Source organism: Girardinichthys multiradiatus, chromosome 18 (assembly GCF_021462225.1).
Source record: "Girardinichthys multiradiatus isolate DD_20200921_A chromosome 18, DD_fGirMul_XY1, whole genome shotgun sequence".
Classification (NCBI taxonomy): Eukaryota; Metazoa; Chordata; class Actinopteri; order Cyprinodontiformes; family Goodeidae; genus Girardinichthys; species Girardinichthys multiradiatus.
The window spans coordinates 28,968,895-28,986,940 of NC_061810.1; the positions used below are offsets into that span (position 1 = coordinate 28,968,895).

General features: G+C 38.1%; 1 protein-coding gene and 1 long non-coding RNA gene across 11 annotated transcripts in view; one reads left to right on the forward strand and one right to left on the reverse strand.

Moving 5' to 3' along the window:
• The window catches only part of dock10 (dedicator of cytokinesis 10), a 90,654-nt gene that overhangs the window by 39,350 nt on the left and 33,258 nt on the right, over nucleotides 1-18,046 (forward strand). For 9 of the 10 annotated variants that reach the window (XM_047391811.1, XM_047391814.1, XM_047391816.1 and 6 more), the window contains exons 2-9: nucleotides 4,700-4,819; nucleotides 8,925-9,014; nucleotides 9,706-9,788; nucleotides 12,247-12,319; nucleotides 12,537-12,677; nucleotides 13,741-13,875; nucleotides 14,257-14,443; nucleotides 15,189-15,274. In XM_047391811.1, the coding sequence (XP_047247767.1) occupies nucleotides 4,700-4,819; nucleotides 8,925-9,014; nucleotides 9,706-9,788; nucleotides 12,247-12,319; nucleotides 12,537-12,677; nucleotides 13,741-13,875; nucleotides 14,257-14,443; nucleotides 15,189-15,274 (915 nt within the window). Of the gene's footprint in view, nucleotides 1-2,061; nucleotides 2,201-4,699; nucleotides 4,820-8,924; nucleotides 9,015-9,705; nucleotides 9,789-12,246; nucleotides 12,320-12,536; nucleotides 12,678-13,740; nucleotides 13,876-14,256; nucleotides 14,444-15,188; nucleotides 15,275-18,046 lie in introns of those variants that run through there. The other variant, XM_047391813.1, reaches the window with a different exon arrangement.
• LOC124884130 lies at nucleotides 11,332-16,656 on the reverse strand. The gene is made up of 3 exons (XR_007042391.1): nucleotides 16,588-16,656; nucleotides 14,311-14,461; nucleotides 11,332-11,642 (listed from the first exon to the last, which is right to left on the reverse strand). It is a non-coding gene; the product is annotated as an uncharacterized LOC124884130 (long non-coding RNA).

The following is an 18,046-nucleotide window of genomic DNA, read 5'->3' on the forward strand; positions in this document are numbered from 1 at the left end:
TGTGTGTCCTTTCCAACTTTATGCTCTAAAAGGATTTAAAGTTCCTAAATCTTTGCATGAGAATGACAAGCTGTCCAAAGCCAGTCCTTGTATTTCCCTAACTTCTGTTTAATCTCTTTTCTCTTCTTATTTAGGACAGATTGCTTTGCTCCCAGTTATTCCGGTCAATAGTCACGCTGTGAGCCAACAGTCTAGGGCTCTATTTGTGCCCTCCATGGACCTGTACTTTAGCAACAACCACACCTACTCTTCCTCACCCCTGCTGAGAGGGAGGGAGGAACACAGAGGAGGAACAGGGTGGAAGAGAGAGGATAAAAGGGGGTGTTTAACAGAGCGATTACAAGGTAGCGGAGTGGAGATGTAGAGAGGTATCAAAGAGAAAAAAGAACTGAAGGCTGCTGAGGATGTTTGATGAGATGTAGGAGCTGCTGAGGAGGGGCAGTGATGGACAGAGCCAGCTGAGGCAGCTGGTGGGGAACAGTGGAAGGACGGAGCGAATGGAAGAGCTGCTACAGACATTAAATGGATGTCAATGATTACATTGATGAGAGATAAGATTTAAAAGAACAGTCTTATTAAACAGCTAAGGAAACAGATTCCACAGTTGTTTCAATTAAATGTTCATTGTTCTGTTTCTTACTATGTTATTGTTTCCCTCTTTAATAAACCCTGCCATATAGTTCATCTTATTTTAATATAATTTGGTCTTGAATAGATGTGACTCCTGTCAGTGAAGGTTGATCAGACACTGAATGTACAGCACCCTCCACATTTGTTGGCACCAGTAGTAAAAATTTTAAAAAACATGAAATAAATTCATCTTTTCTCTTGCTGTCACATAACCTAACAATAAAACCATCTGTCAGATTTGGGATTTTTTTTAACCTCTCATACCAATCTCCTAAATGTATCTGGTAACAAGATGAGCTCGGGCCCTCGTCCAGCCTTGTATGTCACAGTACCAGTCCCAGTACTGACTGTAGATATGACGAACTTAAGTCAGTAGCGGTTCTCTTGTTCCTGACTTGTGAATATCAGCATACATCTACGTTATTTGATTGACATGTTCTCCTATATTTTGCTTTTTTAAAATTGGTTAACTGAAATATACCATTGTGTCACATAGTATTTATTCCCCAGTGAAACGGGAAGTCCTGAATCACTAATTAGAAGTTAATAAACTTCTAAGGTTAATAGGCTTCTAAAGCCTTTATTTTTGTAAATTATGAAGATTTTCCGGCTTCCAGCTCATGAAAACACATTTAAGATTAGAATATTACATCAAACCAATAAAAACATTTTTACCATACAATCTAGCTCAATGAAAAGAATGTAAATGCTTGCTCAAAGGTTGTTAATTTAGGTACTTATCTAACATACAAGCCTTATCAAAACACATATTCAAATTTATTTAGTCTGAATATGATTAAAACACACTGATCTAGTGGTCCTCTTCCAATGACTGTGCTGTAGCAACCTCCCTGTATGGTCAAAAAATATAAATGAGCATTTGTTGTATCATCAAAAGTTGTTTCCTCTTGTATATTTCTCTGTTCTGCTCAGTCTGGGGAAGTGGGTTCTGGTCTTTGAGCAGCCAAGCATGAGACAAATGTGCATGCCTTATCATTGTGTTTGCTACTGTCAGGTGTGACACCTAGCTCATCTGCCATCAATGTCGGTATTTGCTGTTTTATTCTTATAAGCAGTCATGCATGTGCTGATGTTTGTTCTGGCTCACAGTCGGTGTGAGGATATAGCTTTGAGCAGGAAGGTGGTAGTTTGCGTGTGTGTTTATTTCTGTGTTGTGAACACACCAAATGTGGCTAATTTATCTCAAAACACCAGCAAACTCGCATCAATCTGAAAGTGATGTCTAGAATCTTTACGATCTGATTGGGTAATTTCTCACTCAATGGGGACTCTCTCACTGTCTGTGCATGCGTGTACGCCGTGTCTGTTGGACAATCATACATCGACTTCCCCTGCATCCACGTGTGCTGAGGCAAGCCCTCACAGAGAACTAGTTCTGCTTTTGAAAGAGCACATGCCCACAATGTGCATGTTGTATAGCTTGTCTTGACTTCAGGTTCTAGGAATGGTCTTGTAACTGCAGCCGGCAATGAGTTTCAGGAGCAAAATCACCTTCAGGAGGAAAACAAAAACCAAACGAGCACGAGCAGATTTCAGCCGGCTTAGTATTGTATGTATTTATGTTTTTTCTACTTAATATACCATTCTTCCTTATTATAGTTGGAATGAATGACTATTAAATGGCAGTAGTTGACCAGCAATTATTTATAGATGCTGCCAGTCATGTATTTATGAGACTGACTGTCAGTAAGAAGTTACGTGTTACTTACATTCAATAACACTTGTATCGTTCAAAAACTTAAGAGGTAGTCCGTTGGTTTTCTTTAAAACACATCCTTGTAACAGTTATTTCAGCTTGATGTTGTCAAGGTGAGCCAATCAAAATAAAAGTTTACTCTTAAATAATCTTCTGCTGAAGTAATGCTACATACATATAGGTTAAATTGATCATTTCAAAAGAGAAAGCTAGGTGTCCTCCTGAAACATTTACTGTGATGTCTTATGAGTAATGAAGTCATTAAGTACAACTAAAACCCTCAAACGTCAACTACACACCTGCTCCTTTCTTTGTTAAGGTATAATCAAATGCTTTTTCTCCTATATTGTTAATTTTGATTAATGGTTGTCATCATTTTAGGAGGGTTAAAGGGCTTCATTAATTGGTTACATTTAACTTAATAGGCTAGGTTTCAGCAGTTTTCATTGGTAAATAACTTTTAGCGATTAAACTGAAATGAGGAACAAAATCCTAAAAACTAACTCTAAGCCCGGATGACAAATAAAGTATGTTGAATTTTCTTCCTTGTTGAAAACTTTTTAACCATCACTGTGGCAGAAGTCTCTTTAATCTATGGCCATATTTTTGTAAAGAACTAAAACCGTGTTCCTGTAGCTGTTAAGCGCGGACTATGTGATAGACGTGAACTGAACTAGCTATCATAACTTCCTCTGGGTTTCTGACCACAACTTGCTGCGCCTCTCACTTTGCTGTTGTTGCTCTTGGGTTGCTAAAGCTGCTGTTTTCTGTTGTAAACATCTCGAACATGCTGTTTTTGTCATGTCATAAGTTCTGGTTGGTGGTTTACTTTTTATTTGTGAGAAGGTTGAGTTGATGGGTGAAAACCTCAGAAACTGTCGAGTGACTGGTCCCTGATGTTGCATGATAAAATGCATTCCGAGATAGGCTTACTATATTATCAAGAGCTGCTCTTATTATTTATTTTTTGGGAAAAAATCACAATAAATTTGATTGGAAGCTAAAGAAAGCTGTCTAATGCGTTAATTTACTCATCTTATTTGCTTTTATGCTTCACACTGTTCAGTGGGGTGTGTCAAAGCTGCACTTCAGCAGCGGCTCCACTTCCTCTGCAACTTATTTAGCTCCCTCTGATGTCATGGTAAAATACCTAAAATGTCATGTATATGGCTATTTGCTATTTTTACTCAATAGTGACATTATTTCTTGGTTATTGCAAATGCCACCTTCTAGAGTGATATATTTTGAACTCTTTGTCCTACTGTTCTTTAATTATTATTTTAGTAAGTCTTTAAAAAACATCACGGGACACAACATTTCCATGTATTGCTGTTTGTTTCAGTCTGGGTGATCTATGAATCTGAAATATCAAATTAAAGAATAGCTTAACATTGGGACATGGTGTACAGAAACAGAAAAAAACATTTAGCCAGTTTGACCAATCTGGTGATAATGATTTCACTCTTTATAAATAAATTATTTTTTGATTATCCTACACACAATCAGGACTATATACAATGTCCCATAAAATTGCTCTGTGTTGCAATGGTTATATGACTTGCAATAGATAAACCAACACTCCAAAAAAATTGTTGTTTGTTTTGGTTTTTTTTTGCTTTGAGTGCATTGCAAACACAGAGCTTAGACAGTTAGTAGTTTTTGCAGAAGCTAAAATAGATGAAGTATTTAACTAGGCCATTCTAACACATAAATACACTTTGATCTAAACCATTCCATTGTAGTTCTGGCTGTAAGTTTAGGATTGCTGTCCTGCTGGAAGGTGAACCTCCTCCCCAGTCTTTTCCTGTATTTAGCTTCCTCCATTTTACCATTTATTCTGACCAGCTTTGCTGTCCCTGCTGAAGAAAAGCAATCCCACAGCATGATGCTGCCCTTCCCAATTCGCTGCTCTGAAATTATTTAGGGATATCAGAGTATAAGAGTGTCAATACAAATGCATACCACACTTTTCATATTTATACTTGTAATAAATGTTGAAATATATTTTTCTTCCATTTCACAATTATGTGCTATAATATGCTCTACTTTGTAAAATCACATAAAACACTGTCAGCATATTGTGTAATATTTCAAGTTAATAATAAGAAATGATATTAAGAAAACATATCATTTGCATTGCAATGTATCATATGTTTATAAAATATTGTAGTGCATTGAATTAAGTGACATAGGAGCTTCATATTGGATGGCTAGACATTATGCTGTAATGTACTGTAACCCACTGTATTATACTACTTTATATTTTATCCTTTTATACTTTATTTTATAGTGTTCAGATCAAACATACATCCAGAATTTAATGCTGCTCATTTCCTGTTTTTTCAATTGCAGCAGGAGAAGCCGAAGCTGATCGATCCTCTTGACTATGAGTCTGTCATCTCTGAACTTTGGGATGAGCTGAAGGAGGACCCTCTCAGAGACCTGCTCCTTTTCCCCGACAATGATTTCTCGGTAAGCAAGTTTGGGATTTTATGTGCTTTGGTAAAAGGTTTCACTGTTTTGTGCTATTGTGAAGAAATAAATATTGGTTCATATCTGGATTCAGACTTTAGATATATTTAATAACACATCATACTACAAGACACCTTTCCGCTGTATATAACCTTTAATATGATAATTTTGTGTTAGAAAATAAGGTATTTCCTCATTTTTGTAGAATTGTTTCATCTCAGCCCCGGCTAATTTTCTGTAAATGTTAAAGCTTTTATTCTTTGAGTTTAACTCAGCATTTCCCTACAAGCATCATACGTTACCTGTGAAAAGTATTTGATTGAGTCAGTTTTTGAGCTGGAGCTGGATAAATTCAGATCTGCTCGACCTGAAATAATTTATTTCTATAAATTAACATTAGGCATTGCTAAAAAAGGGTAGGAAGCTTTGTTTATATATAGTAATAAACGAAAGGGTCACATATGAATTTGACCGTGATAGACTGACGATTAAAAGGCAGTGTGCATCACTTTTCAGCTCATTACGGAACCCATTCATTTATGCACACTAATCATGCAGGTAGAAAAATATACTCTATCAATCACTCAATAGCTTGTTCTCTTAGACTCTCCTTAGCTCTTTGTTCATTAGCACCTTCATTACTATGCTAATGCTGTGCTGCAGATGTGCTTCCACTGCACAATAAAATGACCTCATTGGCTGTTTGTGTTAAAGGGATTCATTTGCTTTTGACCTGAGAACTGAAGCTTTTTTATGACTTTGCTGTTTGCCAGCTTCATCTGGCAGCAAAGCAGTCTTCTCTGATTTTTATGTCTGCAGTGTGTTGTCAGTTTCTTGCTTATAAGTCAAAGTGGCTTGCCAGAGTCTTAATCAAGGAGAAGGCTTTTACTAGTTCTGCTCTTTTGCTAAATCATTGGAAAAAAAATGTTGCCAGCTCTCTGCACAGCATTTAAATCAAAGTCTGTATGTTGGTGCTGATTTGTTTTTATTTCATTTTTTTGCATTCACAGGCATGTAAAAGCATATTCGAGCAATTCAATCTGGTTATTGATGTCTGTTTGAAAGACTGCATGTTTATTTTTGTTTTATGCAAAAGGAAATATACGTTTTATAATTATATGTGTATGATTTATAATTGAAGGTATTAGGTTTTTAGTCTGAGCTCAGAAAGGAAACCCATAGCAAAATCTTTTGATTAGGGTGTAGAGATGCTGAAGAGGTTTGTGTCTAATTTCCCATCTCAGTTTTGTTGTTAAATCTTGTGGTTGTCTTGGGCTTACAAGCTTCTCCCTGTTTCATTTGGGCCAATCTTTGTTTCATCAGTCTACAGTATATGCTCTGAACAACTTTGAGCCAATTTGCAAAATGTAATGTGTTGCTTTTGTAGTAATGGATTCTTCCTCTCTGAGTGTCCTTTCAACACATTTTGGGGGTAGGAGAATCTTCACATGGTCTTTTGCTTTTTTTTGAGACATGCATTTTGCAACAGAGCATATTCATCTCTGGGACACAGAACCCATGTCTTGGACGCTATGATACCTTTGCTATTTAAAGAGGAACACAAGTCTGACAAGCTGATAACTAGCTGGTAATGTACAGAGGTTGGACAATGAAACTGAAACACCTGTCATTTTAGTGTGGGAGGTTTCATGGCTAAATTGGACCAGCCTGGTAGCCAGTCTTCATTGATTGCACATTGCACCAGTAAGAGCAGAGTGTGAAGGTTCAATTAGCAGGATAAGAACACAGTTTTACTCAAAATATTGAAATGCACACAACATTATGGGTGACATAGAGGACAAATTGTTGGTGCACGTCTTGCTGGTGCATCTGTGACCAAGACAGCAAGTCTTTGTGATGTATCAAGAGCCACGGTATCCAGGGTAATGTCAGCATACCACCAAGAAGGACGAACCACATCCAACAGGATCAACTGTGGACGCAAGAGGAAGCTGTCTGAAAGGGATGTTCGGGTGCTAACCCGGATTGTATCCAACAAACATAAAACCACGGCTGCCCAAATCACGGCAGAATTAAATGTGCACCTCAACTCTCCTGTTTCTACCAGAACTGTCCACAGGGTCAATATACACGGCCGGGCTGCTATAGCCAAACCTTTGGTCACTCATGCCAATGCCAAACGTCGGTTTCAATGGTGCAAGGAGCGCAAATCCTGCGCTGTGGACAATGTGAAACATGTATTGTTCTCTGATGAGTCCACCTTTACTGTTTTCCCCACATCCGGGAGAGTTACGGTGTGGAGAAGCCCCAAAGAAGCGTACCACCCAGACTGTTGCATGCCCAGAGTGAAGCATGGGGGTGGATCAGTGATGGTTTGGGCTGCCATATCATGGCATTCCCTTGGCCCAATACTTGTGCTAGATGGGCGCGTCACTGCCAAGGACTACCGAACCATTCTTGAGGACCATGTGCATCTAATGGTTCAAACATTGTATCCTGAAGGCGGTGCCGTGTATCAGGATGACAATGCACCAATACACACAGCAAGACTGGTGAAAGATTGGTTTGATGAACATGAAAGTGAAGTTGAACATCTCCCATGGCCTGCACAGTCACCAGATCTAAATATTATTGAGCCACTTTGGGGTGTTTTGCAGGAGCGAGTCAGGAAACATTTTCCTCCACCAGTATCACGTAGTGACCTGGCCACTATCCTGCAAAAAGAATGGCTTAAAATCCCTCTGACCACTGTGCAGGACTTGTATATGTCATTCCCAAGACGAATTGATGCTGTATTGGCCGCAAAAGGAGGCCCTACACCATACTAATAAATTATTGTGGTCTAAAACCAGGTGTTTCAGTTTCATTGTCCAACCCCTGTAATTAGTCTGCTCTGATAGCTATTCTGGAGTTTGGTGCTTAACCAACACGTTGCTTGCAGCTTGGCAACTGAGGTTTTAAAACAGCCTAATAAGAGTAAAGGTTGGTGCTTATTTAGCTTGCATGCCATGGTTTTGCTTTTGAGTGATTGGAAACACTTGCAAACAGCTACAATTAAACCCAAAATTATTTCATGCCCCTGGCAGATTTACGTTTAAACTATTTTTTTTTGTTTTACCAATACGCTTCTTCATGGTATAACCAAAGACGTACGTGAATCTGATAGAGAACAGAGCTAAAGATTAGGGTGATGACAAGGAGGCCTTCAAAAGTCAAACACTTTTGTCATCACCATAGATAAATTATCAAAATACCAGTAGAAACATGCAAAAAGCTGTCAGTAAAGATGTTATAAATGATTATTAAGGACATAAATAATTTTTGACATGTTATTTTTTTAACAAATTGTAAATAAAAACTGATTTATGCTGTAACCGTAGATTTATTACGTAGATGGCAAAAAAATATCTTGTAATTCCTTAATTTTCTGTTGGACTCAGACCTACTGCCTCTGTCAAAGAACCTGCAGCATGTTATTTGTACTTGTATGCGTTATAGTCAGTTTGGGTCATAAAATCAGTAAGTCAGACCTGAAAGAAAACTGGAAATTAGTCTCAGCCAAGAAAAGCCTGATTAGTAAAACTCCTGTTGCGAGCATTATACTGACAGAAAAGAAAAAGGGAAGCAAAGAAGCAAAACATGTGGTATGCTTACACGTCTATTTTCAGTCATATCATCATTGTAATGTTCAGCATGGCTAAACCGTTAAAACAAACCTATTTTTCAAAATGACTACAGTGTTTGTTGTTGTTGCACTTGGAGTCAACATAATTTCATCCAAATGAGAGTTTCTGGTTTTTAGGATCAAACACAATTAACTCAGTCTATGTTGAATGTAAAAGGACAAAATTACATGTCTAACTTTAACTATGCCTTCGGGTTTCTTTGTACACTACAGCAGCTTTTTTAGGGATATTGTACCATATTGTTAAACAATGTTTAATAATGAACAAATTTAGGAAAATAATTGAAGTATTTCTTAATTTTGTAATACACTGTCAAGAAGCTATCAGCCCCACTTCTGTCAGTCTGCCCCAGAGCAAGCGTGGCTACAATGTAGCCCACCACTGTGGATGAATGGGTGAATAACTGATTTTAGTGCTATACAAGTGCAGGCCATTTATCTACCTGTCTATTTCTGCAGGTATCCACGGTGCCTCAAGAGAGACGAACTCTCGCGTCAACGGTCCCTGAAGGGGCAGAACTCCAGGCTGAGTGTCTGCTGGTCAGACAGGTAAGATGCTCTTACTGTGAGAGTGTTTGGCTCACTAACTGAAAGCCATTGTGGTTTGAGGGGGAAAAGAAAGAGCGGTTGGTGGTCGACTGTCAGTTTAACCTGCCCCTAATTTCCTGATGTAAAAGGCAAAGTCCTTACAGGGCTTCTGTAACAACGTAGAGGTTATGTACAGGAAACAGGATTCAGCTTAGAGTAATGTCTGGGAATACAAACAGTTAAAGCTCATCAGAGCCAAGTATAATATGTTTTTGTATTTATATGTACACGTTCTAATGGTTGTTCTTGAATCTAGTAAATATTACATCTGTTTTAGGTCTCTGTGACTAATTGTTTGTATCAATGTCTATAAATGGATTAAAGAGAAATGTGACACTGTGTAGACCAAACAGGCAGGATGTGAAACTTTCCTGCAGCCTCTGAGACATCTACTGTACTGCATACCCCCTGAAAGTAGTCAAGCAATCCCTGGCACTCTAAAGATATCTCTGGTGATAGCATTTGAATTTAGTTCTCTTTTTTGAATTTAATAGTCTAGATACATTTTATTGGATATTTTCAATTTACAGTCAATTCACTTAACCTGTTTTACTGCCTGTGAATATTTTACTTGCTTCATGTCCACAATTTCCACAGAGGTGGACTTTTGTTTAAAAAAAAATGAATATTTAATTGTTATCTTCTTCTCCAGGCCTGCAAATATTATAACTCTGAGCTAAATGTGGTCCAGTTCAAGTTTGATGACTATGCTGGAGACTATCGCATGCTGCCCAGGTAATAACATGTTTTCTAGTGCTTATCTGATCTTTCTTGGCATATTAGGAAAACTCCTTTTTTGTCAATTATAAAGATTGAATTACCAAGTATCCAAAGATGGAGCTGTATAATTTGATTAAGCTCCGTTTTCTGTTAAAGCATTATATTGAGGCTGGTGGTTGTGGAGAAAGTTTTGAAATAGCTATAATCTTTCTTCATCATGTTGTGCCCTGTTGTTTTCAGTGTTTGTTTGTAGTGTTTTCTGTTAATTGCACATGATGAAAGTCCTCTTTCTGACCATTTAAAAAACCCAAACATAGGCTTCTTATTACATTCCACTCTTCAGCTGACTTATTTCTGGGACCTATATGGTTTATTCTGCTCAAATCAGATGCACTATAGATAAGCTTATTTCATTTCAAGCCTAATGTGATGCTAACCTCTAGATACATTTCACAATTTAGCATCTTGGTAAAAGAAAGGACTTTACACTTTGTACAGCCCCTGTTTACCAAAAGGACAAAAGGACCTTTCGCCAGTGTTCTAGATCTCCTCATATGAACTGCTCTATTCAGCTCACCTGCAGGTTTTCTGTTGGATTTATGTCTGTGGACTGACATGAACATGGGGGAAGGTGGAATATATGTCTGGTCAACCCTTCCTGTGTTGATTTCACCATATGTTTTGGATTATTATCCTCCTCAAAGACCCTGTAATGACCCATTTTCAGATTTCTGGCAGATACCACCCGATTTCTTTTGAAAATGTCCTTGTATTTCTCAGTTTTGATGCCATGTACTCAAACAAGGTTCCCAGGGCCTTTGGAAGAGAAACAGACCCACAGCATCACAGATCCTCTATCATTCTTAACAGTGAGCATGAGGTGCTTTTCCACATATGTATCCTTTGATTCACGCTGAATCCACCTTGTGTGTTTGCTATCAAATTCCTCAAACATAGCCTCACTTGACCAAAGAACACGGTTCCAGTTAAAGTCCCTGTAGTGTTTAACAAACTCCACTTGTTTACATTTAAGATGAATGGACAGAAAGCCTTTTTCCTGGCAATGTTCCCAAACAACCAGTTAGGATGTATATAGCATCTAAAGTTTGTTATGGAGGCTAGATGACACCAAAATGCCACTTTTTGCTGCAGTTCCACAACAGTGAACTTTGGAGATTTTGTGTAAGGTTATGGAAAGATATACTTGGGTCTTTATCCAGCCTTGTTTGTTACAGTTTCAGTTATTTAAATTTAAACTGTAGATATGGGTAGATTAGACAAGTTATTATTTTCTGGTAACGATTGTCTGCCTTACTTGAATTAAATTTTTTCTTAAGTTTTCCATTTTGAAGAGTGACCAAGAGAAATGGGCCTTTGTGTCACGTCATATTTATACTCCAAGAAAACAGAAGTCATGGTTTACCAATTAAAGGTTCCTAGACACTCTCATCAACACACAAATAAAGTACCTATACCTAAAAAAAATTATTATATTTATTTTATAAGAATCTTTAGGCCAATAAGTTTTAAGAATATGCTACTGCTGTAAAAGATTAATTTATTTTAAGATGCTTAATGCAGCTTTAGGACTGCCACTAAATTTGGAAGGGACTATCTCTTATTATCTCTTGTTGCTAAGAACAATCCCATTCATTCTGATGTCAATCACCATGTTAACTAGAAATTAACCAGCTGAGTCTCTGATTTAAATCAGCCTGTCAGTCAGTTAACTTTAGTTTTGCGAGTCCCAGGGAAGCTGACCCGGAGCACCCTTCCAGCCACAGGAATGTCCCTCTTCTGTCCCCTGGGTTGCCACTATATTCTTTTAGCCAGTTCACATGACCTCTGAAATGACATTGGGGATGAACCCTAAAATAAAACAGAGGCATAAAGACAAGTTAGAGCACAACACTTATAGAGCTGTAGTCCCTAAAGTGCTGTCATTTAAAATGTTGGAAACACACATTTTGTGTGTTTATTTACTTTACATGTAAACGGGCTGTTTGCTAAAGTGAAATAGTACAATAGGCAATTACTACTAGTTGTCACTGCTGTGATTTGAGCATAGAGGTTTCCATGTTTTCCACCCAGTGGCCTCCTGGTGACAAGCCCACAGTCACCACAATTCTTCTAAACATGGTCCATCAAGACGTTTTCCCGGATAGCTTTTATTGCTGTAAGACCTTTTGCAGAGGGCAGCGCCGGGGCTGTCTTCCAAGGACTCCAGCATCGCTGTCTGCACCTCACAACCCACACACAAAGACATATTCTCCTGTAAAATCAGTGGAGCGGGATCAAGTGAGGGCTACCTATTGTTGAGTCCTGGCAGAGAGCGATAGAGCAGAGTCAGCCACATAGTTGTTGGCACTCCTCCCGTTGATTGCAGTAATTCAGTACAACAAATGATCATTTCCTTCTATCAGATCAAAGATGCACTGATTCAACTTTTTGTTTCTTCCTATTTTCTTTCAAGAAAACTGTACAAAGCAGAGAAGTTGCCATCCCATTCATTTGAGATTGACTATGAAGATGTGGACAAAGATGAAGTTAGTAATGACCATTTTCTTCATAGTTTTACATACTGCCTACATCTTGCTTGGTTTGAATTACTTTTTTAGTTAAGGCTTTCATCATGTTTTGTTAGAAGAAGCTAGTTTAGGTGATAAACTATGTGCTGAGTCGAGAAATATCTCTGCTTTTGTTGAAAAAGAATGGATGAATGGAAAGGTGATTTATTGATAACTGATTGTGTTTGTTCTACAGGACACCACATCTCTGTCCTCATCCAAAGGAGGAGGGGGTGGAGGTGGCGGAGGAGGTGGAGGCGGGATTGGTGTGTTTCGGTCAGGCTGGCTATATAAAGGAAACTTTAACAGCACAGTCAACAACAGCATCACTGTCAGAGTGAGAAAAAAATGCATTGTTGCCGTGTCCCACTTTTGCACACTGTTATCGTCACGCTTTTTCTGTCTTTACCCAAAAATGGTTTTGTTAGGTGTTCGACTCTGCATAGGAATCTGTAAACACGCAATACCAAGTTTTACCAAAGAACAGGAATAATTTTTAAAGCTTAGTTACTAGTATCTCTGCTTACTGTTATCATTATTTAAAAGGCACACTATTGCATTTATTGCTAGCATTTTAATGAAAGTTCAAAAGAAAAAGAGATGTGCAATAAGTAACTAATGATCCAGTAAAGTCTTTTTTCCAATGCTGCAAATTACACAAATTGATCTCTGCAGATTTTCTGAGCATGTCAAAAAAATTGTTCTTTCTCAGTGTCACAACTCAGAGATATAAACAGTGCCACGTTTACAAAATCAACACAAGTGTTACTCAAGTGTTGCATCACGGACACAATAGTGGATAGCATCACTTAATCAAATGCTATGCTATGCAGATTCTCTGTCTGCACTGATCAAGGTTCACTTGCCTCTGGAAGCTACATGGGTTAGAGGTACACAGTTTGAAATAATCTAACATACTTACTTATTTATTCAGCCAATAATTACTTGACTACTTGGGGCACTCAGACTGTGAACAGTGCATTTAACTTTCCTCCCCAGGTTGTTAAGTGTGGAAATAAATATATAAAATTAGATGGTGGCAGAAAAAAATATAACACATCCTGACAGCAAAGGCAGAAGAACACTAAATTTGTGCACCCTTCATCCCAATTCACATAAATTATACGAAATGTCGGAGCATCAAAAGCAACACACACACTTCAAAAACATGACAGGATTTGATGTTCCACAAAATGTTTTTTTTTTACTTTTTGTTTTTACATTTATATATTTTTTAGGTCCGCCAATACATGGCAAATAAGAAACAGCAGCTTTGAACTATAACTCAGAATTACTCAGACTGAAAGAAAGCTGTTTTGTTTGTTTTCGATTCTTGTTTGTTTTATCTATAGTAATATAAATTTCTCATTTATTATTCTGAACATATTTGTTGTGTGCAGTCATTCAAGCGGAGGTATTTTCAGCTCACTCAGCTGACAGATAACTCCTACATCATGAACTTCTACAAGGATGAAAAGATCTCTAAAGAGCCCAAAGGTTGCATCTTCCTTGACTCATGCACAGGTGTAGTACAGGTGGGTCTCCCTAAATTTTTGGTTGTGACACACAATTTGTCACAGAATTTCTGTGCATTGTATTTTACAGGCAGCCATCATGCTGCAAAAGGCCAGCTTACAGCTTCTCTTGTCCCCAACCTACCTACTACTACCACACACTAAAGGCACCATGTGTTCACTTTGTACTAACATGGTAAAATCTTAGCTTTCAGAAGCAGAGATCTGTGCAGAACAAAGCCTGGTTAGTTGCTCTATTGAAAAGTGCAGCTTTATGATTAATTACACATGGCAAAACATACATTGCCAATATTAGTAAGCCAATTTGCAAAAACTGTGTGAACCTTTTGATAAAAGAACAGGGTTCTGATTGAGTTTTTTATTTATCTTTGTCCCTGAAAGAATAACCGCCTGAGGAAGCATGCATTTGAACTGAAGATGAACGAGGTAACGTACTTCGTGCTGGCCGCGGAGAGTGAACAAGACATGGAGGAATGGATCAGCACGTTGACTCGCATTTTGCAGATAAGTCCCCCCGATGGGCCGGCTCCCGATCGCAAGAGTCTGGAACTCACAGAAAAACAGCAGGGTGAGATGTGGTTGTATTCTGTAACACACAAAATTCACTTATGGTTAAAATTTTGGTTCTTTGATTCCATCAATTGCATAAATCTCCTTGGAGAGGCGATACTTTCCCTCCCTGACTTAGCTGAGTTAAAAATTATCTATCAGGCTGTGGCTTTAATGGGAAATTCCTGCAGGGTTTGGAGATTTTTCAGTTTCAGGAAATGAGACCTGACGGTGACTCCACCTTTATTTAGTAGCTGTTTCAAAACCTCATGTGCCAGCTACATTATAGGTCCACAGCCTCTAACTGAATATAACACTAACACACTGTGAGACCCTTTAAACCAGTGAAAAGTGAAGGAATGATGTAATGGCTTCAGGCTGCATGGCTCTGTGGTCTGTTAGCATACCTCTAAATCAGGCTGTGGGTGTGTGGTGACCTATCATTTATGAGCCAGCATCTCTTTTTGGGAGAATAGCTCCAGGCAACATAAGAGGTTTATTTCTGCAGAGGCCTGCCAGCCTTATTACCCATTAACGGTGCAAATGGAGTCATATTTTATACCTAATTGGATATATGTCTGATGGATCAGGTCACTCAGTGTTTAGTTACTGCAGAACCTGTTTTAGAAACTGTTATATGGCCTGTGGTTATATTTATGTAATATGAACTGCTTGGGTAAACATTCTCATCCAATGGATGATGGAAGTCATCGCTTATGGACAGACTAGAGGGAGTCCTCACTGTGTTTTTCTTCTCTCTGCAGATGTGTTTGACCTGTCACTGAGTGACAGTTGTTTGCAGGAAAATGAAGAAACTACAGAGAATGGCATCCATCCAGAGCTGGCAAAGGTTGGTTCCACTTATGTCTCTTAAGGACAGTCGTGGAACTCTGCTATTTCAACAAAAGCTTAAAACTATCATGCTTTAAAAGTACATTTATTTAATGTTGTTCTTGTAAAAGGGTACAGTGCATAAAATTACATTTAAAAAAATCACACAGTATACAGCAGCTTTTGCAAAGTTGTATAGAAACTTGCTGACATTTTTTTTTTGACAGTAATCTTACACCAGGGCTGGTCATCTTATCTTTCTTTGACACTCTGCATTCACAGTAAACTGTGCATGTTGCTGTCTTTTCTGGTCCTGGGGATGATTTTAAACAATCCTTTCATGATCGTCACCAATCTTCCTTGTCACATATGTCAGATAGTATCATGTTCAGAATATTTTTGTTTGAAAAGTTTCAGGCCAATGGACATATTTAAGATGTAAAAAACCTTTTTTCTAGAATTTAGCTAAAGCAAAGCATGTTCAAAACAAATGATTAGAATGGCTTCATCTCTGCCACATCTTTAGAGCATGGATTCAAATTTGAATTTAGACTAATGGGCTCTGTAAAGGAGCTTATATTTTAATAAGATGTGGCAACCACAAAGTGATGATGAATTGAGGGCTGAATGCCAAATATAATCGGAACTATAAACGGAACTGTCTTCCTTCTCCACACAGATTAGAGTTGCTCGACATAGTTTATTATAAATAAGGAAAATTAAATCTTTGCGTGATCGTTGTAAGATAAGAAACTCATTAACTAGTTTTGCAGTGGGGAATATGAACAGTTTAAGAGATTGTTTTGAAGAAAATGTCTGTTAGTATCTAAATAAATTGTTTTGGGAAGAGTATACTTAATAGTCAGTTTCTGAAATGAAGCTATTTGTTATCTATATAAAAAAATTCAGAAAATGGATAATCAGTCTATCAATCAATTAATCTTTGTTTATAGAATGTTTTACACACCCAAAGTGGCCAAAGTGCTGTACAGGTCCATAAAATAAAAGAAATAAAAACATAAATCTACCAATGAAATACAACATCTACATTAAACCTAACAGAATAAGAGCTGTTAAAACAATGAAAAGTTAAGAAAATAAAAACTACTAATAAAACCAGTCTGATACTTCTGCAGACTGGAATTATAAACCAAGTTAAAAAGATGAGTCTTTAAAAGAAATTTAAAATGATCAAGGAACTGACCATCCTTATATATATGGGATAATACCTGCTATATACCAAACCTGAAAAGCACTGTCAATGTGGATAGTAGGAATACATTACTGGATATTATGAGGATATACAAAGAGAACTATAAGATGTTTCCTGACCTTAGAGCAAACTAGTGGTTCATCAAAGGATAAATGGGGTGAAGAGCCCAGGAAGCAGGTGAAAGAAATACACCGGACCAGACTTTGCTCCATCACCAGCCAAGGTGGGGAACTTTTGGCCTCTCTAACGTAAAACCAGTAGTTCAAGAAATGGATCCTGGCTGCCCAGTAACAAAAGCAGAGGTTAGACAGTGATGGTCCACCCTTCCTACAATAATTGGAGGCATTACCTGTACTGGTAAGAAGGCAATGTGAAATGTGCGGCGTCTCAAGAATTTAGTGTGGAAGATAAATAATTTATTAAATAACGTAAATTGTAATTGTAATAAAGGCTGGTAAATGTAATTTTGGATTTAAAAGGCAGAACCATGCTTCTTATACAATTCCATTTATTTTAGTTATATATATATACAGTACAGACCAAACGTTTGGGGACACCTTCTCATTCAAAGAGTTTTCTTCATTTTCATGACTATGAATATTGTAGCTTCACACTGAAGGCATCAAAACTATGAATTAACACATGTGGAATTATATACTGAACAAAAAAGTGTGAAACAACTGAAAATTTGTCTTATATTCTAGGTTCTTCAAAGTAGCCACCTTTTGCTTTGATTACTGCTCTGCACACTCTTGGCATTCTGTTGATGAGCTTCAAGAGGTAGTCACCTGAAATGGTTTTCACTTCACAGGTGTGCCCTGTCACGTTTAATAAGTGGGATTTCAAGCCTTATAAATGGGGTTGGGACCATCAGTTGTGTTGTGCAGGAGGTGGATACAGTACACAGCTGATAGTCCTACTGAATAGACTGTTAGAATTTGTATTATGGCAAGAAAAAAGCAGCTAAGTAAAGAAAAACAAGTGGCCATCATTACTTTAAGAAATGAAGGTCAGTCAGTATGAACAATTGGGAAAACTTTGAAAGTGTCCCCAAGTGCAGTCGCAAAAACCATCAACTGCTACAAAGAAACTGGCTCACATGAGGACCGCCCCAGGAAAGGAAGACCAAGAGTCACCTCTGCTGCGGATGATAAGTTCATCCGAGTCAGCAGCCTCAGAAATTGCAGGTTAACAGCAGCTCAGATTAGAGAACAGGTCAATGCCACACAGAGTTCTAGCAGCAGACACATATCTAGAACAACTGGTAAGAGGAGACTGTTTGAATCAGGCCTTCATGGTAAAATAGCTGCTAGGAAACCACTGCTGAGGACATGCAACAAGCAGAAGAGACTTGTTTGGGCTAAAGAACACAAGGAATGGACATTAGACCAGTGGAAATCTGTGCTTTGGTCTGATGAGTCCAAGTTTGAGATCTGTGGTTCCAACCACCGTGTCTTTGTGCGGCACAGAAGAGGTGAACGGATGGACTCTACATGCCTGGTTCCCACCGTGAAGCATGGAGGAGGAGGTGTGATGGTGTGGGGGTGCTTTGCTGGTGACACTGTTGGAGATTTATTC